This window comes from Bufo gargarizans, chromosome 3 (assembly GCF_014858855.1).
Source record: "Bufo gargarizans isolate SCDJY-AF-19 chromosome 3, ASM1485885v1, whole genome shotgun sequence".
Classification (NCBI taxonomy): Eukaryota; Metazoa; Chordata; class Amphibia; order Anura; family Bufonidae; genus Bufo; species Bufo gargarizans.
In genome coordinates, this window is record NC_058082.1 from 483408738 (window position 1) to 483434448 (window position 25711).

Below are 25711 nucleotides of genomic sequence, written 5' to 3' on the forward strand. Positions count from 1 at the left end.
TTTGTAATAGAACGTAGATGACAGATCAAACGTTTAATCCGAGTAAATGTATCATTTTAAAGGAAAAATACGTTGATTCAAATTTTCACGGTGTCAACAAATCCCAAAAAAGTTGGGACAAGTAGCAATAAGAGGCTGGAAAAAGTAAATTTGAGCATAACGAAGAGCTGGAAGACCAATTAACACTATATAGGTCAATTGGCAACATGATTGGGTATAAAAAGAGCTTCTCAGAGTGGCAGTGTCTCTCAGAAGCCAAGATGGGTAGAGGATCACCAATTCCCACAATGTTGCGCAGAAAGTTAATGGATCAATATCAGAAAGGTGTTACCCAGCGAAAAATTGCAAAGACTTTGCATCTATCATCATCAACTGTGCATAACATCATCCGAAGATTCAGAGAATCTGGAACAATCTCTGTGCGTAAGGGTCAAGGCCGTAAAACCATACTGGATGCCCGTGATCTCCGGGCCCTTAAACGACACTGCACCACAAACAGGAATGCTACTGTAAAGGAAATCACAGAATGGGCTCAGGAATACTTCCAGAAACCATTGTCAGTGAACACAATCCACCGTGCCATCCGCCGTTGCCAGCTGAAACTCTACTGTGCAAAGAAGAAGCCATTTCTAAGCAAGATCCACAAGCTCAGGCGTTTTCACTGGGCCAGGGATCATTTAAAATGGAGAGTGGCAAATTGGAAGACTGTTCTGTGGTCAGACGAGTCACGATTCGAAGTTCATTTTGGTAATCTGGGACGCCATGTCATCCCGACCAAAGAGGACAAGGACAACCCAAGTTGTTATCAACGCTCAGTTCAGAAGCCTGCATCTCTGATGGTATGGGGTTGCATGAGTGCGTGTGTCATGGGCAGCTTGCATGTCTGGAAAGGCACCATCAATGCAGAAAAATATATTCAGGTTCTAGAACAACATATGCTCCCATCCAGACGTCATCTCTTTCAGGGAAGACCCTGCATTTTTCAACAACATAATGCCAGACCACATTCTGCATCAATCACAACATCATGGCTGCGTAAGAGAAGGATCCGGGTACTGAAATGGCCAGTCTGCAGTCCAGATCTTTCACCTATAGAGAACATTTGGCGCATCATAAAGAGGAAGGTGCAACAAAGAAGGCCCAAGACAGTTAGAGGCCTGTATTAGACAAGAATGGGAGAGCATTCCTATTTCTAAACTTGAGAAACTGGTCTCCTCGGTCCCCAGACGTCTGTTGAGTGTTGTAAGAAGAAGGGGAGATGCCACACAGTGGTGAAAATGGCCTTGTCCCAACTTTTTGGGGATTTGTTGACACCATGAAATTCAGATTCAACATATTTTTCCCTTAAAATGGTACATTTTCTCAGTTTAAACTTTTGTTCCATGATTTATGTTCTATTCTGAATAAAATATTAGAAGTTGGCACCTCCACATCATTGCATTCAGTTTTTATTCACGATTTGTTTAGTGTCCCAACTTTTTGGGAATCCGGTTTGTAGCATGATCATTTTATTATTCAAATTCATAATGACACAGCAATCCAATGAAGGGTAGTAAATTAAATTTTTTATTTTTTCCAATGACAGTTGGAAAAAATGGTATGCTGATCCAGAACTGCCAGATAAAAAAAAAAAAAAAAGCCTTTGGCATACCTTTAAATAGCTACTGTACATTGAGAGATCATGTTGGCGTATACACACTCAATGTAATATGGGGATAGTTTGCCAGACCTACATTGTGTCCTCTTATTTTCTTTATTACCAGTAATAATCTGTCACTAGTTTTTCCCTTTTTGGTGACTAAAGCGGTAAAAAAGTATTACCATTATTAATATCACTATGCAATAAACAGGGCTTGAAGTATTAATGCAATATACGTGCAATAAAAATATGTTACAGGGAATATGTCACCAGAAAATTATCTATTGTTTAAATTGAGTTTTTATGTTAAACATATTTTTATAGAATTTTTGGTGGTTATATTTAATTTTCCATGTCATTATCTATAATTTGAAAAAAAATCTTAAAATCTTGTAGTTTTTGCACTAGCCACTAAACCTATTAATAGGTACCACTTATTGGTCTGTGTAGATCACCTTTCAGTAGTCATCTGCTTTTCATCACAGGCAGGATTAGAATGACACATATCAACATATATGTAACATGGGATACACCACTGACTATAGGTGATATCACAGCTTATCTACTTTCTCCTGACCTCTGCACAGGTCACTTAGAAAACTCTACCAAGCTGTACTGGTGTTATTTCTACATGCCAGATTTATATGATACTCTGTACATTGCAGTATTAAAATTAAACAGATCTGTCATAAGTGTGTGACTGGTACTTTCACTTTCAGTTTGTCCCTCTTTTCTAAACTACTGAAAGGTCATAAACACTTATTTAAGCCATATTCTTATCAGTAAGATAAGTATTGAGCTATAATGAGTGTTTATAATGTCAGAGAGCAGAGATAAGGAGCCCGTCAGCTGCCCAACTGACGGAAAAGACAATAAAATCCACAGGCAGCTAGTAGAGCATCTCAGCTCTATACACAAAAAAGAATTCCATATTTTTAATAAAGACCAATTGAAAAAAATGATTTTAGCTCCAAATAAGTTAAATGCAATAATAATAATAATAATAATAATTAAAAAAAATTGTCCCCAAGGTGTACATAGCCTCTAAGTGATGGTGAATTGCCTCTTACAAAGGAGTTATAGCGGCCAATCATACATATAATCAGAAGATATGAAAGTAATAATGGGTCGGTACTGACTCTCTGAAAGCACAGCCCATACATACACAGTACAGCCACAATACTTCAGAAGTTCAGGGCTTTGAGGGATTAAAAGAAAAACCACAGCATGAGCCATTATGTTATTATATTTCCACCTTTCAGAATATGGAGACTGAAGACAACAGACATTATTATTGCAGTTTTATTTTGGCCTGCTTTGTCGTAGCTCCCAGTGCAATAGATAAATGATTCACACCAGCTAGATCAGAGATGGAGAAGGTGACAGAAGTCAATCTATGAGTAACCTCCCTGCCACCAATGATGACGCCCTTTTGAGGGGTTGCAAAGTTCTGAGTAAGGCCTCTTTCACACGGGCATTCCGTATTTGCTCCAGATGCGTTGCATGTGCATTGCGGGAAAACTGTGCGAGTAGGCATGCAATTGCAATTGCGTTCCGATGTTCAGTTTTTTCTGCGCGAGTGCAATGCGCTTTGCACGCGTGTGAAAAAAAACTGAATGTGGTACCCAGACCCGAAACCAGACTTCTTCACTAAAGTTCGGGTTTCAGTTAGGTGTTCTATTCATTTTATTATTTTCCCTTATAGCATGGTTATAAGGGAAAATAATAGCATTCTTAATACAGAACGCTTAGTAAAATGTGGATTGAGGAGTTAAAAAATTTACTCACCTCATCCAATTGATCGCGCAGCTGGCATTGTCTTCTTGCTTCTTCTTTCAGGACCTGTAAAAGGACCTTTGATAACGTAATTGGTGACGTCAGCACAGGTCCTGGCGAATGAAGATAGAAGATCCTTCTACTGTATCTTCATTCAGCAGGACATCATCAAAGGTCCTTTTGCAGGTCCTGGAAGAAGAAAGAAGACGATGCCAGCTACGCGAACAAGAGGGTGAGGTGAGTTAATTTTTTTTTTTTTAACCCCTCAAGCCACAATAAGCATTCTCTATTAAGAATGCTATTATTTTCCTTTATAACCATGTTATAAGGGAAAATAATACAGTAAATTGACTTCAATCAATTTACTAACATCATCTCCTAGCAACCATGCATGAAAATCGCATTGCATCCGCGCTTGCTTGCCGATGCTATGCGATTTTCAAGCAGCCCCATTCATTTCTATGGGGCCTGCGTTGCGTGAAAAACACAAAATATAGAACATGCTGCGATTTTCACACAACGCACAAGTGATGCGTGAAAATCACCGCTCATCTGAACAGCCTCATTGAAGTGAATGGGTCCGGATTCAGTGCGGGTGCAATGTGTTCACCTCACGCATTGCACCCGCGCGGAATTTGAAAGGGGCCTAAGGCTTTTACACATTACAAAGAACAGAATTTTGCTAATCAATTGTTTTCTTGCTTTATCTACCCTGTTTCATAACAGCTAGAAGTCTAAAAATGTGGATCATCTGCATTCATAAAGTCAATAGTTTTCAGCTGTAGGCTAAGTCCATATATTTGTCCAGCTGCCTTGTAAATCATCCATTGTAGCACAAATCAAATAAAAGTCTGTGACTGGAGCTTGTGAGTGGTGGCTGCTGATATTTACAGAGATCATCTACATGCACTCTTGAATTTTGGTATTTCACAGAGTTCAGCCTGTTGTTATGGGAATGCTGCCGTGATTTAAAGGGTTTGTCTGGGTTCTTGATACTGATGAACTGTTCATAGGATCTGATCAGTGGTGGGCCGAAAATTGGAGAACTTCCCCGTGCCTTTACGGCCACCATGATGGTCAGCAATGCTCGGCTTGCAGGCATTGTTCCTTCTAAGCCTTTGTAGCGTATAAGCAGGGCCGTTAGGGACCTGGGGGCCAGGCACTACAGAACCGTATCTAATCAATGTTCTCATACATTGCCCTTATAATCAGCTATCCAGCATCCAGATAGAACCGGCTACATGTTTTTATCGCTCTTGGTTTAGGGTAGAGAAGAGATCACTATCGAAATCCCAGATAGTCTAGGAAAGTGAAAAAATGTATGCCAGTATACCTGGTAGTCTAGGATGAGAGGTGGGAGGGTTAATTCCAGTAGGAATTAAGTAAGTAGGGCATTGAAGGTCTTATTGTCAAAATCTGTGGTGGTCTACTACATTGAAGTGGTTGATATCTTTATATCCGTGGTGGTCTAGGATAGTGAGATTAATTCCAGTATCGATTCTGGTCCTCCCTGAGGGTCTTTGTTTACAGGGCTGCAGCACTAACATTACATTAACACGTGGTCGCTGCAGCCTATCACTAAAGTAGGGCTGTTTTAACCATGTAACCGCCCACTTGCAGATGCCCCTGGATCTAACCATGGGATCTCCACCTATCAATAGAAGCTAGCACATCCGCATTACCCAGTCCCCATAGCTCTGTGTGCTTTTATTGTGTAAAAAAACACAATTTGATACATATGCAAATTAACCTGAGATGAGTCCTGTCCCTGAGATGAGTCCTGTCCCTGAGATGAGTCCTGTCCCTGAGATGAGTCACGTACATATGTATCAAATCTGTTTTTTTTACACAATAAAAGCACACAGAGCTATGGGGACTGGATATTGCAGATGTGCTAGCGGCCATCTAGCAACCCATGTCCTCAGCTCTATACACAAAATCCCAGTGACAGGTTCCCTTTAAAGGGCTGCGATGCTCTTTAGAACACGACGGCTCCTTCTGAACTTTTTCTTACACAGTGTCATGGCTATCCAGATGCTGTGCAGAGGAGATGCTGAAGGGGTCTCAGCCTCTGCCTTCTTTCTCATGATTCATGAGGTCCCTGCAGTCAGACCCCCATCAATCAGCAAGTGATGGCACATCCTAGCCATATGATGTCACATTCTACTGTTAGAAAAGGGACAATAGAAATAGTTTATTAGATAAATGCTAAATATAGTCTTCAAAGTGTCTACAAGGCATTGAAACCAAAAAGATCGGCCTACAACATGCCAATGATATGACCATAATGTTTTTATACTGAAAGATATAAATTATAGAAACATTTCAGAACTCCCTACTGTGTGTATTTATCCTAAAAGGCATACTCCACTAAAGGTAATCTGGTGGTCTGTTTCGGCAGAGGGACAGACTATTGGACTTACCATATCTGGTTCTGCTGGGCACCCCTAGATCCCTATTGACTATGATGGGATCTGACGGGGATCCAGCGGCTTTTCCGCATAAATGGCAGCTTTCTGCTGAACAAATTAATGCCGAAAAGCTGCTGGATCCGAATTGGATCCCATTACAGTCAATGTGGATCTGGCGGTGTGCAGCGGTTTGTAGCAACGCTGGATCCACTAGCTCCAGTCGTCTGCTCCTCTGCCCGAACAGACTACCAGATTACCTTTAGTGGAGATGTGAACCTACCCTACGGTGTATCCACAGAAGAGTGCACTGGTATTTGACATTCAAAAACAGCCGGTGAACCATAGGTTGCTCATTTCTACATAAAAGTATAACACAATTTGGAATTATATTTTAAACATCATCTAAACCAGGGGTGTCAAACTCAAATTCATTGGGGGCCGCATCAGCAGTTTGGTCATCCTCAAAGGGCCGGTTGTATCGGACTTATGGGGGATCTGTGGGTGACACTTATGGGGGATCTGCCCACCCCTAGGACCGCCCCCTAAAACCACCCCTTTAGAGAACAGGGATGCAAGTAAAATTTGGGGGGGCTATAAAATTCCAGCCCAGCAAAGAAACCCCCCAGATGGGGATGGCACTGTTAATGGGGGATCTGGGGATGGCATCCACAGATCCCCCATCCTATAACAGTGCCATCCACAGACCCCCCCATCCTATAACAGTGCCATCCACAGACCCCCCCCCCCCCACCCCATAACAGTGCCATCCACAGACCCCCCCCCCCACCCCATAACAGTGCCATCCACTGACCCCCCCACCCCATAACAGTGCCATCCACAGACCCCCCACCCCATAACAGTGCCATCCACAGACCCCCCACCCCAAAACAGTGCCACCCACAGATCCCCCACCCCATAACAGTGCCATCCACAGACCCCCCACCCCATAACAGTGCCATCCACAGACCCCCACCCCATAACAGTGCCATCCACAGACCCCCCCCACCTCATAACAGTGCCATCCACAGACCCCCCCATCCTATAACAGTGTCATCCACAGACCCCCCCACCCCATAACAGTGCCATCCACAGACCCCCCACCCAATAACAGTGCCATCCACAGACCCCCCCACCCCATAACAGTGCCATCCACAGACCCCCCACCCCATAACAGTGCCATCCACAGACCCCCCCACCCCATAACAGTGCCATCCACAGACCCCCCACCCCATAACAGTGCCATCCACAGACCCCCCACCCCATAACAGTGCCATCCACAGACCCCCCCACCCCATAACAGTGCCATCCACAGACCCCCCCACCCCATAACAGTGCCATCCACAGACCCCCCACCCCATAACAGTGCCATCCACAGACCCCCCACCCCATAACAGTGCCATCCACAGACCCCCCCACCTCATAACAGTGCCATCCACAGACCCCCACCCACCCCATAACAGTGCCATCCACAGACCCCCCCCCATTGCCGCTCCAGTACAGACTAGTTATAAAATGTGTACAATTAATAAGGATTCTATTCATGAGGCCCCCTCTGCAGTAGAACATTCAATATAGCCACATCCTACTCACAGGGCTGTTATCTTAATGCTGGCCGGCCGGGCAGACGAGAGGCAGCGTCACGACTGACGTCACATGCCTGCGCCGCCTCCTTCATTCAGAAAGTAGGCCGGGCACATGACGTCAGTCGTGACGCTGCCGCTCGTCTGCCCGGCCGGCCAGCATTAAGATAACAGCCCTGTGAGTAGGATGTGGCTATATTGAATGTTCTACTGCAGAGGGGGCCTCATGAATAGAATCCTTATTAATTGTACACATTTTATAACTACTGGAGCTGGGGGCCGGAGCACAGTCAACGCACCGGCCCCCAGCTCCTCCTCCCAGTCCCTCCCCGCTGATACATCGCAGCCTGCGATGCTGGAGCATGGCAGGCTGCGATGTCAAAAGGTGGCGGAACGCCGTTCCGGTGCGTTCCGCCAGAAAAAAAGCCCTGCCGCTCATTATGCGATTTATTATCACTTCCTGCAGGCAGGGGCCGCCTGCAGGAAGTGATAATAAAAGGTGAAGGCTGGCGGCCGGCGGCGGCTACGCCACATGACGAGGTCTGGCGGGCCGGATTCGGCCCGCGGGCCTTGTGTTTGACACCCGTGATCTAAACTGTACATTTACAACAAAAATATGTGAGCAAAATGACAAGGGTGTGAAACATCTGCTACGGCTCAGTACTGAATGTACACAGCTCGAGGTATCACACATACTTTCTCATTTTGAGGTATGCACAATATATTTATTATTTGACAAACTCTTTGAATGTCAGAATTTTTTTTAACGACAGAATGTCAGCGTAGTTTCTGCGCACAGAACTTCCATTCAAATTCACAATGTTTTAATCTTCTCTTCTCCCACCACTTTCCTTCTAGCAAGCTTGAGATCACACCTATCTGTGGCTGGAAGGCAACTAGCTACAGCACTCACTGAGGGCAGCATAAGGTAGTGACAGAAATGCTGATCTCAGCGGTGTGTTAAGCCTCATGCACACGTCCGTGAAATACGGACCGTGTGATACCGGCCTGGATTTCTTCTAAATGTGTAGGGGCGCACGGTGTCATTAGTTGCTATGAAGCTGCGCGCTTCCTGCTGCTGCCGCCGCAGTACAGTAATACACTGGTATGAGCTATACCAGTGTATAACTGTACTGCGGCGGCAGCAGGAAGCGCACGGCGTCATAGCAACCATTGATACCGTGCGCTCCGGTATCACGCGGCCCGTGTTTCACGGACGTGTGCATGAGGCTTTATTGATGAACTAAAAGTAAGTGGTTGCCAAGAACCAGCATCATAATCATTGCAGCCCAGGGCTTGAAAAGAGTCAGATCTACCTGAGAAGAGTCCTGGTTATTCCTAATCTCCTGCTCTCTCCGACCATCTGCTGGTGATTGGCAGTTCTCTCCTAGAGAGAAAGGGAGAAAACTAGGTAGAAGACTGTCAGTCATCAGCAGGAGAGCAGGGATTCATGAATAACCAGGACTCTTCTCAGGTGGCCTTGACTCCTTTCCAGGCCCAGTCTGCAATTATTGTGATGTTGGTTCTCGGCAACCACTTATTTTTTACTTTTAAATGACAGACCGCTGAAATCTACTCACCTGTCTCTACGTTATGCTGCCATTAGTATGGACATCATAAAGTTGATGACAGGTTCCCTTTAAATGCTACTTCAGCTACTGTGCAACCCACTGAAATCCTTGGGTTCTACAGCTGTAGCAACAACCAAGATCACCATGTAGCCGAACCCTTAATTGTAAGATACCTCTGCTTAGAGGGAAGGCATATACACTGCCAACGGGTGAAGGACAGTTGATGGACGATGACCATCAGTGTGGAAGTATGCTAAAAGCTGTTGCCTGAGGTTACCAAAAAAAATCCCAGCCTCAATTTTGATCCTGGATGGTATCTGCTATTGCAACTCAACCTATTCACTTAAATCACATTAACTGGGATCAAACAGAACACTTACATGGTGACCTCCTTTGTATCTCTCCAGCTGCAGATCTTTTGATTCCCACGCCTTTGCTATGTAATCCAAGATGGCTGCACCGCTTCTTAGACTGCCGCAGCCCAAGACATTTCCTGCTTGTCCGACCCTGCATTTGGATTGTGAGCAGAACTGGCCAAGAAAGTGCCTTGGGCTACCAAATGCACAGTAAACATTGGGCAGCCTGAGAAGAGGTGCGGCCAACTTGAAGCCTGGGAATTGGCAGATCTGCAGCTGAAAAGATGAAAATTAGGGAGCCAAGTAAGTGCTAAGTTCAGTCCCCAGAGGGCCGCTTTAAGTGGAAAAAGCCACTTTAAGGGGACCCTTCACCAGTTTTGGATAAAAGCTATACCTCATACTGTAGTCCAGGTTCAGGAGATTCCATCCCGCTATTTTTTGCAGATCTACCCCTCCATTGTGCTGCTATTCCTGTTCAGTTTTGACACCTAATATGCTTATTAGTAGCAAGGAGCCAAGGAGGAGCTGTTCTCACGAAATTTGGAAAATCAGAATGTCACGAACATGAGAATGTCACAAACTATGGATCCGACCGCTCCGGATCCCACAGCTGTGACGTAGTGGTCTGTGACGGAGTCTGCGCACACACAGAGACCTCACGTGGCCGGGGTATTACCACTCGGCTAACACCCCCCACTACACTTCGGTAACTGCCACCACGTGGGTTCCCGGTCCACGAGCCGACTATCCGGGTCATTCACTATCACACAGATCAGTGGATGAACCGGATATCACTTACTGACCAACCGCAGTCAATCACCCCCAGCTACAATTCCTAAATGCAATTTAACTAACTACCTGGTAACGTCTCTTCAAAGGCAAGGTACGTTGTTCAGCAGCTTAGAATATGGAAGACTTGGCCATTTAGATTTTATAATCTTTAATAAGCGGTAAAAAGCAGTGCATACAAGTCTAATGAAAATGACTATAAATCTACAGAATAATAATAACAATATAAATAATCACGACAGTTCAAATGAAAGGGAAAAAGATGAAAGAATACTTAGTTTCTCTGGAGGGTTTCAGATGGTCGTTCATATGTCCTTTTTGAATCCTTGCAAACCCCTTTTCAGTATGTATCAGGGGAGACCCTCAAAGTTCTTCTGATACAGGGATATGCCGTCAATGTCCAATTAAGTGTCTGGTGATGTTCCATGGGTCTCTCTCCTCTGTCCTTGTGCATGGATTTTTATGAACTCTCCCATGGGCAGGAGACTTACTCCTGTCAGCCAATGGCAGCAGAGTGACTGTGAAGCCTAGGGATTGGCCCCCAAGTGTTTTATGACCCCATCAAAGTTCAGTTCCTACAATGAGGATTATACTTAAGCTCGTATCCCCTTGATACATCGGCATATTTTTATACAGAATACATATTTGCGATCCTTATTTATTTACATACAGAATGAGACCACACACGGTAATGCTGGGACCTGTAGTTCTTCTACCACCCATAGGTCAGCTACGGAATCACATCCTCTAGTCATATTTGATACCCAATTAACCACAATACTCTGTAGAGCCTGGATCTGGTGTCAGAAAGGGCATAAGTTGATTCATAAATGAAATATGAAAGTGGACTGGTTTTATGCCCAGAGCTAATTAAGGGCTATTAGCTCTCCTCAAACCAGACCTGGAAATTAATGACGTCACGCTCCAGCCAGGCTTGACAGCGAGCTGATCTTATCTTAAAGGACAGGATGAGCTGGGCCTGGTATAGCCTTTATGACCTTTTATAGCCGGCCTCACAGAGTAGTGGTAATAAAAGTGTCCATCTATATCATAGGTGACCCAGGCTTCAGGAAGATGAGAGTTCACAGTTTTTTTACATATGCCAGAAGCATATAAGATGGCTACCCAGAGGAATTATGTATGTATGCCGGCACACCTCCCTCTTTTAAAAGGTTGCCTGGGGAAATGGCCACAAGCCTATTCCACAGCAACCCAGCCGTCTCCGGCCGATTCTCCCTGCCGCGACAACCCGTCGGCATTTCCATGTAAACTACCTTTTCTGTGCTGCACGGTGAAGTTGTACTGCTGCAAAATCAGGCTCCATCTCAGCAGTTTCGCATTGTCTCCTGCGAGACGTGCCAACCAGCTGAGGGGATTGTGATCAGTGATCACTGTGAAATTGCGTCCATACAGGTAGTGTTGTAGCTTTTGCAGGGACCACACAATAGCTAAACACTCCTTCTCTATTGTGGAGTAGCTGGTCTCCCTGGCCAGTAACTTACGGCTCAGGTATAGTACAGGATGCTCCTCCCCGGCCTGGTTCACCTGACTCAGGACTGCACCCAGACCAAAGGCGGAAGCATCCGTGTGGACCACAAACTTCCGAGTGAAATCTGGGGCCTGAAGCACAGGAGCACTGGCTAGTGCATCCTTCAGGGCCTGGAAGCCTTGCTCGCATTCCGGCGTCCATGACACCATCCTGGGCAGCTTCTTCTTGGTCAAGTCTGTCAGAGGCTTGGCCAGGGCGCTATAGTTCGGGATGAACTTCCTATAGTACCCGGCCGTTCCCAAGAAAGACATGACCTGCTTCTTGGTGAGAGGTGTTGGCCATCTCGTAATGGCTTTCACCTTCTCTATTTCAGGCCTCAGTGTGCCTCCTCCTACTCTGTGGCCTAAGTAAGTGACCTCATTCATGCCCAGCTGGCACTTGCTAGGCTTAACAGTTAGTCCAGCCGCAGCAAGTTTGTCCAGTACTTGCGACAGGTGCACCAGATGCTCCTTCCACGTGGGGCTATACACGGCAATGTCGTCTAAATAGGCGACAGCACATTCTTCTAGTCCTTCCAGCAAGTCATTCACAAGCCTTTGAAAGGTGGCTGGCGCATTCTTCATCCCAAACGGCATTACAGTAAATTCGTATAAGCCGAAAGGGGTGATGAAGGCCGACTTCTCCTGAGCCTCCGAGGTCAGGGGAATCTGCCAATACCCCCTGCTCAGGTCCATGATTGTCAGGTAGCTGGCTCCTGCCAACTTATCTAACAGTTCATCAATCCTGGGCATGGGGTAAGCATCCGAGGTTGTGATGGCATTCAGTTTCCGATAATCCACACAGAACCTGGTTGTCTGATCTTTCTTCGGGACCAGAACCACCGGTGAGGCCCAAGCGCTGTGGGATTTCTGAATGACCCCGAGCTGCTTCATCTCCTCGATCTCCCTCCTGAGGTCTGCCTGGACCTCCATTGAGACACGGTAGGCGGACTGCTTTGTGGGAGCATGTGTACCTGTGTCCACATGATGGACTGCAAGGTGAGTTCTCCCGGGTTTCCCTGTAAAAGTGTCACGGTGAGCCGTCAACACTTCTAAGAGCTGAGATCTCTGCTGGGACGAGAGTTGAGGGTTGAGGGTTAAGTCCACCTCCAACTCTCGAGTGTCAGCTAGCAGATCTAGTAGGGGGTCGGCCTCCTCCCTTTCGGGCAGGCTGCAAACCGGCATAACATGTGGCGTTCTCTCGTGATGCTCCTTGAGCATGTTGACGTGAAACGTCTTCTGTCTCCTACCTCCCTCTCCAAGGCCCACCACATAATTTACCTTACTCAGACATTTGACAATGGGGTACGGCCCTTCCCATGCAGCTTGCAGTTTGTTTTGCCGCATTGGCAGCAGGACATAGACCTTCTGCCCCTCCTGGTAGATTCTCTCTCGGGCAGTGCGGTTATACCACTGCTTCTGTTTGCTTTGGGCCTGCACCATATTCTCCTGTACCAGACCTACCAGCGACTCCATTTTGTCTCGGAACCTGAGGACATAGTCTACTACAGAGACTTCAGTTCCGGCAACCTTGCCTTCCCAAGACTCTCTGATTAGGTCTAGGGGACCTCTTACTCGTCGACCATACAGGAGTTCGAAGGGCGAAAACCCGGTTGACTCCTGGGGAACCTCTCTGTAGGCAAATAGCAGGTGAGGTAGATATCGTTCCCAGTCCTTCCCTTGCGCCTCCACGAACGTCTTCAGCATCTGCTTCAACGTCCCGTTGAAGCGCTCACAGAGGCCGTTTGTTTGTGGGTGGTAAAGGCTGGCTACGATATGGTTCACCTGTATTTTCCTACAGAGCCCCTGCATTAGTTCAGACATGAACTGAGGTCCTTGGTCGCTGAGAAGCTCAGCTGGGAACCCCACTCTCGTGAAGATCCCCAGCAGGGCGTCTGCAACCTTGTCCGCCCTAATGGAGGATAACGCCACTGCTTCCGGGTAGCGCGTCGCGTAATCCACCAGGGTTAATATGAACCGTTTACCCGAACTGCTGGGGATGGCCAGTGGACCAATGATGTCCACGGCCACCCTCCTGAAGGGTTCATCAATTATCGGTAAGGGATTCAATGGAGCTCGGTGACGGTCTCCTGCTTTGCCAACTCGCTGACAGGTGTCGCAGGACCTGCAGTACTTGGCGACATCTGCCCCGAGGCCAGGCCAGAAAAAATTCTGCATCACCCGGGACTTTGTTTTGGTTATTCCCAGGTGACCAGCTAAGGGGATCTCATGAGCCACTTGCAGTAATTGTTCCCTGAACTGCACAGGTACAATGAGCTGCCTCTTGAGTGGCCCCACCCTACTGTCACTGTGGGAGATGTCCTCCTTATACAGTTTCCCATTGTCCCAACACACTCGGTATTTGTCTCCCTCAGTGGGAGGGCTGGCAGCTAACCCTCTTAGCTGCTCCAAGGTAGGGTCATCTCGCAGGGCCTGCTCAAAGGCGGCACTACAAGTCCCAGCCAGCTGTCCTGTGGCGAACAGGGACAGTGGCTGAGGCTCTGACGCGGTTAAGTCCACGGGGTCCGAACCGGTGGAAGGGGACACTTCCACTTGCTCTTCCCCAATGGAGCGTTCCGCTGCGGCTTTTGCAGCCCTGCGAGTGACGGGCAACACAGGCACAATAATGTCATCACATTTAACATTTGCACAACTTGAATCAGTTAAACACATGTCCGCTACCTGTGTACATACACCCGCCATCCCCTCTACATCTCCTGTCATAGGAGAACTGCTCCCACACACCCCACCTCCCACCTCCCGAGGTCCATCCCCAAGGTTATCTGATGTTACGCAAACATCCTTGCACAGTACCTCGGTATGTCCAGGGACCTCCATAGGGACGGGTGAGTCCTGTGTGCTTCCAGGGGGCACGTAGCACGAGACCAATCGTCCTAGGTCAGTGCCTAATAAAACATTTGTGGGGATCTCCGCAGAGACTCCCACCTCCCTTACTCCACTCCCAGCCCCCCAATCAAGGAAAACACGAGCTAGGGGAACATTAGGGCTCACCCCCCCCAACTCCCGTGATGGTGAGGCTTTTGCCGGGAATAAGGTCTGCGTCATCCACTAGTTCAGGCCGAACTAGTGTGACTTCGGCTCCTGTATCGCGGAAGCCTGTGGTGCACCGGTTGCCCACAGTAACCGACTGTAGGTTGTCTGCGGTGTGTCTTGCAGCTCCATTCACTAACAGCACAGATGATGGGTTGCGGGCAAGCTTGCCAGGGGGTGCTGTCTTCTTCTCCGGGCACGAGTGGCTGAGGTGTCCTGGCTTGCCGCACGCATAGCACTTGCGCACGTCTGTCGGTGCTGGCTTGACTCCTTCAGGTCTTTGTGCAGGCCTGTGAAAGGGTCGCTGGACAGGAATCGACAAAGCTGGCCGGGAGGAAGAAGCAGATGAAGAGGTTCCTCCCAGACGGGACAGAGTGTCTTTGAATGCCCGAGTGCTGGGCATGGCGACATATTCATCGGCTAGCTCGGCCGCCTCTCGCGCACTCTTCGGCTTGTGCTCACATACATATTTTTGCACATCTGTGGGGCAATTGGAGACAAACTGTTCTCGGACCATCAGATCCGCCAGGGACTGCTTGGTGTCCTCTGTGAGGGGATCAGACCACTGTTGGAAGGTGGTCTGCAACTTGCCCAGATGGTCCATAAAAGTATCTCCGGGCCCTCTCCGCAGGGACCGGAACCGTAAACGGTAAGTCTCTGGAGTCAGCTGGTACTTGACCAGAATAGCCTTTTTGATGACCGCGTAACTGGTACGCTCTGCTAATGGTAGTCCGACCAGGGCCTCCATAGCTTTGCCCTTCAGTGCGGACATTAGATGTCCCGCCCACTGTGGCTCTGGTACCTGGTACTGCTGGCATGAGGTTTCAAAAGCATGCAGGAAAAGATCAATGTCACAGTTCTCAGACTCCATCACAGGCAGTTTTGGCTTGACCATCAGGGATGGGCCTGTGGATGTAGCATGCCGGTCGGACCCCTGAAGCTGTACTCGGGCCATGTCCAGTTCATGCCTGCGGACAGCTTCCCGTTCTGCAGCCTCGCGCTCAGCCTGGCGCTCTGCCCGACGTGCCTCCAGCAGCCGAAAATATAAGTCCGGGTTACTGAGCATTAGTTGGTCCAGACCATTTTGGGATGGCATAGAGACAGAGTTATGTCCAGCTAGAGGACTGCAAGCCCCAGCAGGCTGTCCTCCTCCCAGTTCATCATCCTCATTCTGGAAGGGGTCACCTGGCTCAGGGGCCCCAGAGTCTCCTCCATTCTCTGAATCCTGCAGGGATGACTCTTGACTCCTCCGTGCACATAACTCCTGGATGAGGACAGTCTTATTTTTCCCATATACTTGGATGCCTTTGTGCTCACACAGAGCTGTGATATCAGCCACGCTCAGGACGTCATAATTCACGGATTCGGACATTATTGCCAAATAAAAGATAGGACAGAAAACAAGAGAGAGGGGAGGGTACTGTCGTGAATTATTATTCTATCAAAACTAATGCACTGTGCTTCGTCTTCCAGAATTTTTCAATCCTTTAGTACAGAGTTATGGACATAACTTCATGCACTAATATTCTAAGCATACAGAATCCCGTAAGCTGCCACCAGAAAATGTCACGAACTATGGATCCGATCGCTCCGGATCCCACAGCTGTGACGTAGTGGTCTGTGACGGAGTCTGCGCACACACAGAGACCTCACGTGACCGGGGTATTACCATTCGGCTAACACCCCCCACTACACTTCGGTAACTGCCACCACGTGGGTTCCCGGTCCACGAGCCGACTATCCGGGTCATTCACTATCACACAGATCAGTGGATGAACCGGATATCACTTACTGACCAACCGCAGTCAATCACCCCCAGCTACAATTCCTAAATGCAATTTAACTAACTACCTGGTAACGTCTCTTCAAAGGCAAGGTACGTTGTTCAGCAGCTTAGAATATGGAAGACTTGGCCATTTAGATTTTATAATCTTTAATAAGCGGTAAAAAGCAGTGCATACAAGTCTAATGAAAATGACTATAAATCTACAGAATAATAATAACAATATAAATAATCACGACAGTTCAAATGAAAGGGAAAAAGATGAAAGAATACTTAGTTTCTCTGGAGGGTTTCAGATGGTCGTTCATATGTCCTTTTTGAATCCTTGCAAACCCCTTTTCAGTATGTATCAGGGGAGACCCTCAAAGTTCTTCTGATACAGGGATATGCCGTCAATGTCCAATTAAGTGTCTGGTGATGTTCCATGGGTCTCTCTCCTCTGTCCTTGTGCATGGATTTTTATGAACTCTCCCATGGGCAGGAGACTTACTCCTGTCAGCCAATGGCAGCAGAGTGACTGTGAAGCCTAGGGATTGGCCTCCAAGTGTTTTATGACCCCATCAAAGTTCAGTTCCTACAATGAGGATTATACTTAAGCCCGTATCTCCCTGATACATCGGCATATTTTTATACAGAATACATATTTGCGATCCTTATTTATTTACATACAGAATGAGACCACACACGGTAATGCTGGGACCTGTAGTTCTTCTACCACCCATAGGTCAGCTACAGAATCACATCCTCTAGTCATATTTGATACCCAATTAACCACAATACTCTGTAGAGCCTGGATCTGGTGTCAGAAAGGGCATAAGTTGATTCATAAATGAAATATGAAAGTGGACTGGTTTTATGCCCAGAGCTAATTAAGGGCTATTAGCTCTCCTCAAACCAGACCTGGAAATTAATGACGTCACGCTCCAGCCAGGCTTGACAGCGAGCTGATCTTATCTTAAAGGACAGGATGAGCTGGGCCTGGTATAGCCTTTATGACCTTTTATAGCCGGCCTCACAGAGTAGTGGTAATAAAAGTGTCCATCTATATCATAGGTGACCCAGGCTTCGGGAAGATGAGAGTTCACAGTTTTTTTACATATGCCAGAAGCATATAAGATGGCTACCCAGAGGAATTATGTATGTATGCCGGCACACAGGCTATCTATTAAGTATTTCTGGAGCGCCATCTTTACCAGAGGAGACGTGACAGGCAGAGAAGCAGCATAAGAAGATCAAGGTTAGCAGCATCAGAAGACCCATGCAGCCACAGCAGCAGAAGATACAGGACTACAGCAGATCAGGCTCAGAAGTAGCATCATTGTCCCCATTAGTCATGTAAGGCCTAGGCCAGTGGTGGCAAACCTATGGCACGGGTGCCAGAGGCGGCACTCAGAACCTTCTCTGTGGGCACCTGCACCAATATCCCTTAGGCCCCTTTCACACGGGCGAGATTTCCGTGCGGGTGCAATGCGTGAGGTGAACGCATTGCACCCGCACTGAATTCGGACCCATTCATTTCTATGGGGATGTGCACATCAGTGGTGATTTTCACGCATCACTTGTGCGTTGCGTGAAAATCGCAGCATGCTCCTCTTTGTGCGTTTTCCACGCAACGCAGGCCCTATAGAAGTGAATGGGGCTGCGTGAAAATTGCAAGCATCCGCAAGCAAGTGCGGATACGGTGCGATTTTCACGCACGGTTGCTAGGAGACGATTGGGATGGAGAACCGATCATCATTATTTTCCCTTATAACATGGTTAAAAAAGAAAAATACTAGCATTCTTAATACAGAATGCATAGTACAATAGCACTGATGGGGTTAAAAAAATAAATAAAAAAATGTAACTCACCTTAATCCACTTGATCGCGCAGCCTGGCTTCTCTTCTGTCTTCTTCTTTGCTGTGCACAGGAAAAGGACCTGTGGTGATGTCACTGCGGTCATCACATGGTCCGTCACATGATCAATCGCCATGGTAAAAGATCATGTGATGGACCATGTGATGAGCGCAGTGACGTCATCAAATGTCCTATTCCTCAAAGAAGAAGACAGAAGAGAAGCCGGGCTGCGCGAACAAGTGGATTAAGGTGAGTTAAATAATTTTTTAAATTTTTAACCCCTCCAGCCCTATTGTACTATGCATTCTGTAATAAGAATGCTATTATTTTCCCTTATAACCATGTTATAAGGGAAAATAATACAATCTGCACAACACCTAACCAAAACCCGAACTTCTGTGAAGAAGTTCGGGTCTGGGTACCAAACATGCTGATTTTTCTCACGCACGTGCAAAACGCATTACAATGTTTTGCACTTGCGCGGAAAAATTGCGCATTTTCCCGTGACGCACCCGCATCTTATCCGGGCCAAAACCATGACCCCCGTGTGAAAGAGGCCTTAGACTTTTCCTACCATTCATCAGCGCAGGGCACAGCGCAGGCAGCGCACTGAATGTAGGCAGGCTATTATAGCTAAATGATAAAGTACATGGAAGATATACTATAATGGACTGTAGGCACTTTGCAATAAATAAGTTGGTTTTGGGTTGAATTTGGGCACTCAGTCTGTAGAAGGTTCACCATCACTGGTCTAGGCCATGAGCAGTGTTGAGCGCACAAGTAGTGTCATAATTATTCAGGTAACCCCTAAGCAACAAGCGATCTGAAAGGCAGCCTTGAAAATAGTTCCCACACATTGCCCCATAAACCCTAAGGCAACAAGCAGATGTTCTTGCTTTATCTGGTATCAGCCCATCCATGCCCCTATAACCCCCTAAGGCAACCAGCAGATGGCCTGGCATTATCTATAAGAAGCCCACCCATTCCCCCATAACCCCCTAGGCAATGAGCAAAAGGGCGTACCTTATCTAGTAACAGCCCAACCATGCCCCCATAACACCCTAAGCGATAAGCAAATGAGCTGGCAGTATATAGAAGCAGTCCACCCATGCTCCCATAACCCCTAGGGAAATGAACAAATGGCCTTACTTTATCTGGTAGCAGCCCACCCATGCCCCCATAATCCCCAAGGCAATAAGAAGGGCTGGCGTTATCTATTATCATCCCACCCATGCCCCCATAACCCGCTAGGCAACAAGCAGAAGGGCTGGCAATGAGCAGCTGAATAGATATAGAAACATTTCTCTGGGGACGTACACAGGTTTTTCTGGGGGCATATACAGGTGTCTCTGGGGGCACACACATGTTTTTCTGGGGGCATATACAAATTTTTCTGGGGACATACACATGTTTTTCTGGGGTCATAAACACATTTCTCCGGGGGCATGTACACATTTCTCTGGGGGCATATACAGGTTTCTCTTGGGGAAGATACATGTTTTTTTCTGAGGGCATATACACATTTCTCTGGGGGTATATACAGGTTTCTCTTGGGGAACATACATGTTTTTTTCTGGGGGCATTTACACATTTCTCTGGGGGTATATACAGGTTTCTCTTGGGGAACATACATGTTTTTTTCTGGGGGCATATACACATTTCTCTGGGGGCATACAGACATGTTTCTCAGGGAGCATAGAGGCATGTTTCTCATAGGGTATGTTTAGAAGAGACTGCCAGTGGAAAGTTGAGGGATATAAAATACACATAAAACTTAAAGGGGATTTCCAGGGAGAATTTGAAAAATGGGCCAGAAAATGTTAATAATAAAAAAGAACCATCACTTACCAATCCCTCGCTCTCGCCATTCCAACAGTTCAGGATATGGCGAAACACCAGGAAAGCCCCGCTTACCAATACCTGCACTGACCCCTTAAAGCCTTGACATGAGCACTCTCCCCTGCAGGCTGTTTGTCAGCTTTCTGGGTAACTTTTTGTCACTGCTGCACACAAAACATTACAAGTAATGCAGATTATAGTAAGCCTAAGGGGGCAAATTTTATTGGAAACATGTCTGCAACTGAAATTGGGATACCCATGTGGTTCCCACACAAACAACCCCATTCAGATGAACGCAACTGATTTCCAGTCGCAGGAATTTTCTGAAGCAAAATCTGCTGCGTGTGAAGGCGCCCTTAGGCTGCATATACACAACCGTGTCACGGCCTTATCCGATTAGTGGACCACAAACTGCAAATCCAAAAACACAGCACCAGATGTGTGCATCTCGCATCCACAAGATGCGGCCAAAGATAGGATATGTCCTGTCTTTTGCGTCATGGAGGCACAGATCTGGAAGCACACGGAAGCCTTCCAAGTCTTATCTTTCGCTGCATTTTGTGGATCGCAAAGCCATTGAAGTCAAAGGGTCTGAACCGTGATCTTGGGGTGCACACAGCCAGTGCCCGTGTTTTGCAGATCTGCTGTTTGCAGTCTACAAAATGGACACAGTTGTGTGAATGCAACCTTATAACGCATTATTATAATAAAGACATTATGTGCTTATTTTCAGAAAAGCGTCAAATGAGAAGATAAAAGCTACGCAGATGGCTGTATTCATTCCAAGGACAAAAGGCAGGGCTGAAGATGGCTTGTTGAAGAAATTACCGGCATCTTCTCCCTAAAACAACCCAGGACGTCACACAAGTAAATTAGGACAGAATATGCAGCTTGCAGGTATTGATACTGGTTCTTTGCCAAGTAATAAAGTTACAAAGACTGGAAAAGCGTTGAGTACATACCGGTTTAGGGCAGTGCACATATCTCGCCAAGCTGATTATCAGGTCATGGGTGATGGGATCTACCAAGTTTCGGAAACTTGCATATCGGTATAGCACATCATCTAATGATGTTGACTCCATGCCCAAATCCTACATGAAAATGAGAAATAATGATTACATATAGATACATATGACTGTACAGTATGTAAGAAGGATTCAATCACCTGAATTTAAACCCCCAAAAAGTAATAAAGTTCATCCATGTAGAGCTCTCATTTGATCTTTGAAGGGTATGATGAAATGCGCCACGCAGAAATATGTGCTGGAACTGGGTAAAAATCCCATTCAGATGAGTGGAAAGTACTTTTAGCTGCTGAAATTTTACATTCCCTAAGGAGATAAACATATTCCCCACAAAGGCACTCATATTTCAGAGAAGTCATATTGCAGCTTTTTTTGCATGGACCCATAATCGGACACCCATATATGTGAACTGGGCTATACCCTATCTCCGTATTCCTGAAAGTGGTATACTGTACATAGTTTTTTTGTTGTAGTCTGTACAAATTGCAGCGAGCTGTATTGCATAACATATTACAAGATTTCTGTCCTAGACCTAACCCCAAAAAGAAGGACACCCGAGACCACGCCCCAACACCGCTAAGCCATGCCCCAACTCCAACCTTAAGGTGAGCTGCATGCAGGCCCTGAGTGCTTCTTTCACCCTCCGTCAGTCACAGAGTGACATGTCCTCCAGCTCTAGTGACTGACTGGGGTGAGAGAATACCTCACTCAGTCAATTTGTAGCTGAAGTGCACGCTCTGATGTCTGAGTGTGGAGCCACAGAAAAGGAGGACAACCCAGCATCCATCCAGGCCTTGAGCCGGACGGAGGACAAGATGCAAGGAAAACGGGCAGTCCGGCCTAAAACCAAACTTCTGGCCCCCCTACTTAGAGTCCCTGCAGCTCTATACTACTGTATGGCACCAAACAGTCTCCTGTCACCTTGCTGTGGAGGATGGGCACACATTATTTTGATCAAAACGTATTTGCTAAGAACTTTACATTCATTTATATAGTAAGTATAGCATTATTGTGTGATCATGTATTTTGTACCAGCAGAGTGCTATGGCCTGGTATTTGATACCGTACAGCCTCCTGCACATGGCTCTATGGTGTGCATGAGGCCTAAGATTCATTAGAATGTAGATTCCTTAGGTTTCCAAATCCCTATATACTGCACCTTCTTTTGTGTCACAATAGTGTACAACGCATTTTGACTCTTGATTTTGACTTTGGATGAAATTTATAAAGTTCTGTACACCAATTTTCAGTCACAAATTTGGGCATTGTGGGGGAGATTTATCAAACTGGTGTAAAGTAGAACTGGCCTTGTTGCTCTTAGCAACCAATCAGATTCCCTCTTTCATTTTTCACAGCTCCTTTAGAAAATGAAAGGTGAAATCTGATTGGTTGCTATGGGCAACTAAACTAGTTCTACTTTTCACTAGTTTGATACATGACCCCCTGTGTTTATTTGATGCTTTCGCAACTTTTGAAAAGTGGGTTTGAAAAGGGTTACCTAGGCGACTTATTGCAATCTCACTCCAGTAGGGGGCATCAACTAACAGGACTAAGATTTTTAAACTGCAACCTTTAAGGATAGGTCATCAATATCAGATCGGTGGGGGTCAGACACCCTGGATCCCCGCCAATCAGCTATACGAGGAGATGGCGCTCGCAGTGCGCACGTGCCGTCTCCCTTCTCTCTTCCTGCTCGTTACTGCTGTCTATGGTCTTTGATCTGATATTGATGATCAATAGTTAAAGTCCGGACAACCGGTTTAAAGAAGCGTCAAATTTATCAAACAACCTGCAATAAATTTGGCACAAATTACAGCAATACACTGAGGCAAAACTGACTAAACACTCAAGGATTTATATTTACTGCTCTTTTTCATTATGAAACGGTGATGTGAACTCAGCCTTAAAACAGTGTTCAATCAGATTGCATACTCCACAAGTTGTCGCCAACATTAGCAGGACAACCTCTTCCGACCACTCACAGTTTACTAACAGCAGGCATCTTGGGCGGTTGCCCCTAGAAACAGGACAGTCTCTTGACAAAGGCTGTAGTGCAGCTTTTGGGTGCACTCTCAGTGGCACTATTATGGAGAGATTATGGCAAGTAATATAATATGTCCCAGCATACACAGTGTGTCACATACACTCATCGGTGGATTTGGCATTTCTGGGGCTCTCGTAGCACGGCTAAGCTCTGCCTGAGTGCACTCCTAAACTCTGCCCCAGTCAGCCCAATAAGCTCCGCCCCTGAGCAGCCTGGGCACTTTTGCTACTGATTTACAGCTGGGAAGGGCCCCCATGGTTTTCTGTGCAGCTGAGCTGGTTGTACATGTGGTATGTCTGTCCCTGGTTTAGTTGTTCTTGTGGCCAGCAGGGGCCCCCTGTTTTCTGGGGGCCCATGCATTTGTATGATTTGCATGGTGGTAATGCCAGCCACTGAATTACAATTTAATATACTGTCAGCAGGGCAACGCTGTTAAAGATCTTGATCATAGTCTGAGGAAATCTTGAAAAACGGGGGTAAGAACTGAACATAGTAAATGGTTAAACATAAAGTACATTGGAAGCAGCTGTCTCCAAGCTCATATGCATACACTGTAATAATGACCAAACCATTATCATTCACTTTGCCATTTATATTCCACTTTTTTCCCTGACATAAACCGACAGCTGTAATGAAGAAACAAGACCTTGGAAGGTCTGGTGCACCAACATGAACCATAATAAATAACCACAAACCTTCTCAATAATCAGGTTTCTGACAGATTTGTGCATGGCAGATAACAGCAACCTAACCTTTAAAAATGTCACGTTATTAAGACTGCCAGGCATGACACAAAGTTAAGGCAGCACTAAAAAATAAAAGCCCAAGCTCCCCAGTCCTAAGCAATTTCATTTAGAAATGTATGGAGTCCTGAAGAAATCGCATGCTACATACTTTCATAGTTGCATGACAAATGTCCATCAAGTTCACACTTCTCAAAAAGCTGTTTCATCCAGGTGAAGGCAAGACAAATATCCGGAATAATCCTTTATGGCTACAAAATTTCTCTGGATCATGTCCGCTCCATACATTCAATGTGTAATTATAGGGGCTTCTGTGTATACCCATGGCATCATCCATGCTATGTTTGACACTTTCTATTATTTGTAGGGAAATATACCAGTGAAGACTGTCAGTACTGTGATTTGCGCATTCCTCCTGTTTTCCCTGTATCACATTAAAATATACTGTGTTATGCGATGCCCCACTTGGCTCACATGTAATTTAATGCATAATGTAATGTTCACTCAAGACATTAGGTGTCATTGTTGCATATCATATTGGGGCTTGCAGCAGGGAACAGGCAGTAGTGTGTGTGGCTGAAGCCACCTGGTAATCTGTGGAATCAGCTCATTGTTGTAATTCAATTAGGCTTCTGGCACACGGTGCAGTTTTGACATGCATTTAGGATGCAGTTTTTTATTGTAGCTAGCTGAAATTAATTAAATTATTTCCACAATGCAGAACACAAGGGTTTAACTAGGCTGCTAAACTGGCTAAATTGAAAACTGCATCCTAAATGCATGTCAGAACTGCACTGCGTGCCAGCATCCCTAGCTGCGTAGGGTGCAAGCTGCCAAAGAGAGGCCAGAGGATTCTTGTGTGATGAACGAGGACTGCAAGGAGGAGCCTACTGGTGTGCAGGAATTTTGGACCAAATTGTCTCAAGTAAGTGTGAGTCCTGCAACTATATTCTGAGGCCTGAGTAGTTATGGCTGAATAAACCTGACCATGGGGCAAATAAACATTCTCTTTGAGCAGGCATTGAAGATCTTCTAAAGTGGATGATAAAATAAGTCTAGTACTTTATTAAACACTTGCTTTACTGTGAAGCCCTTCTTGAATATCTGATTGGGGCAAGTTGAAATAGGGGTCCTCTTGTATTACCCAAGATCAAAGTTTAGAAAAGATTTCAGGTTTGAGGACCATAGATTTCACATTTGCCATGTAATGCACTTTTACAGCAGTTTACTAAGAGATAACAACTAACAAAGTGGTCCGCATTTACTAAAGTAAGAGTGTTTGGTGTAAAGTGTGCCAAAATGTGGCACAATTTGGCCAATCAAAGTTTAGAGAAATTATATGCGCCTAGGTAGAAAAGGATTGTGGCTTAAAGGGTTTTTCAAGGATTTTGATATTGATGGCCTATCCTCAGGATAGGGTATCAATATCTGATTAGTTGGACATACGGAACCCCTGCTGGCCATCTTTTTGATGAGACCAGGGTGTTCCAGTGAGTGCAGCGGCCTTTTCCTAGACGAGTGACATCACATTCATTGGTCACGTGTCCTAGGCTTAGCTCAGTCCTATTCAAGTGAGTGTGGTTGAGCTGCAATACCAAGCATGGCCACTATCCAATGGATGGCATTGTGCCTGGTAAGCTGAGAGGAGGCTATGGTGCTCACCGGAGCGCAGGGGGTCTTCTCAAATAGCTGATCAGAGGGAGTCCTGGGTGTCTGACCCCCACCAATCTGATATGGAT

General features: G+C 46.1%; 1 protein-coding gene across 1 annotated transcript in view; it reads right to left on the minus strand.

Moving 5' to 3' along the window:
• Positions 1-25711, minus strand: part of LOC122932443 (leucine-rich repeat-containing protein 75A-like) — a 427483-nt gene that overhangs the window by 318335 nt on the left and 83437 nt on the right. The window contains exon 2 of the mRNA XM_044286843.1: positions 21123-21251. Coding sequence (XP_044142778.1) covers positions 21123-21251 — 129 coding nt within the window. The remainder of the gene's footprint in view (positions 1-21122; positions 21252-25711) is intronic.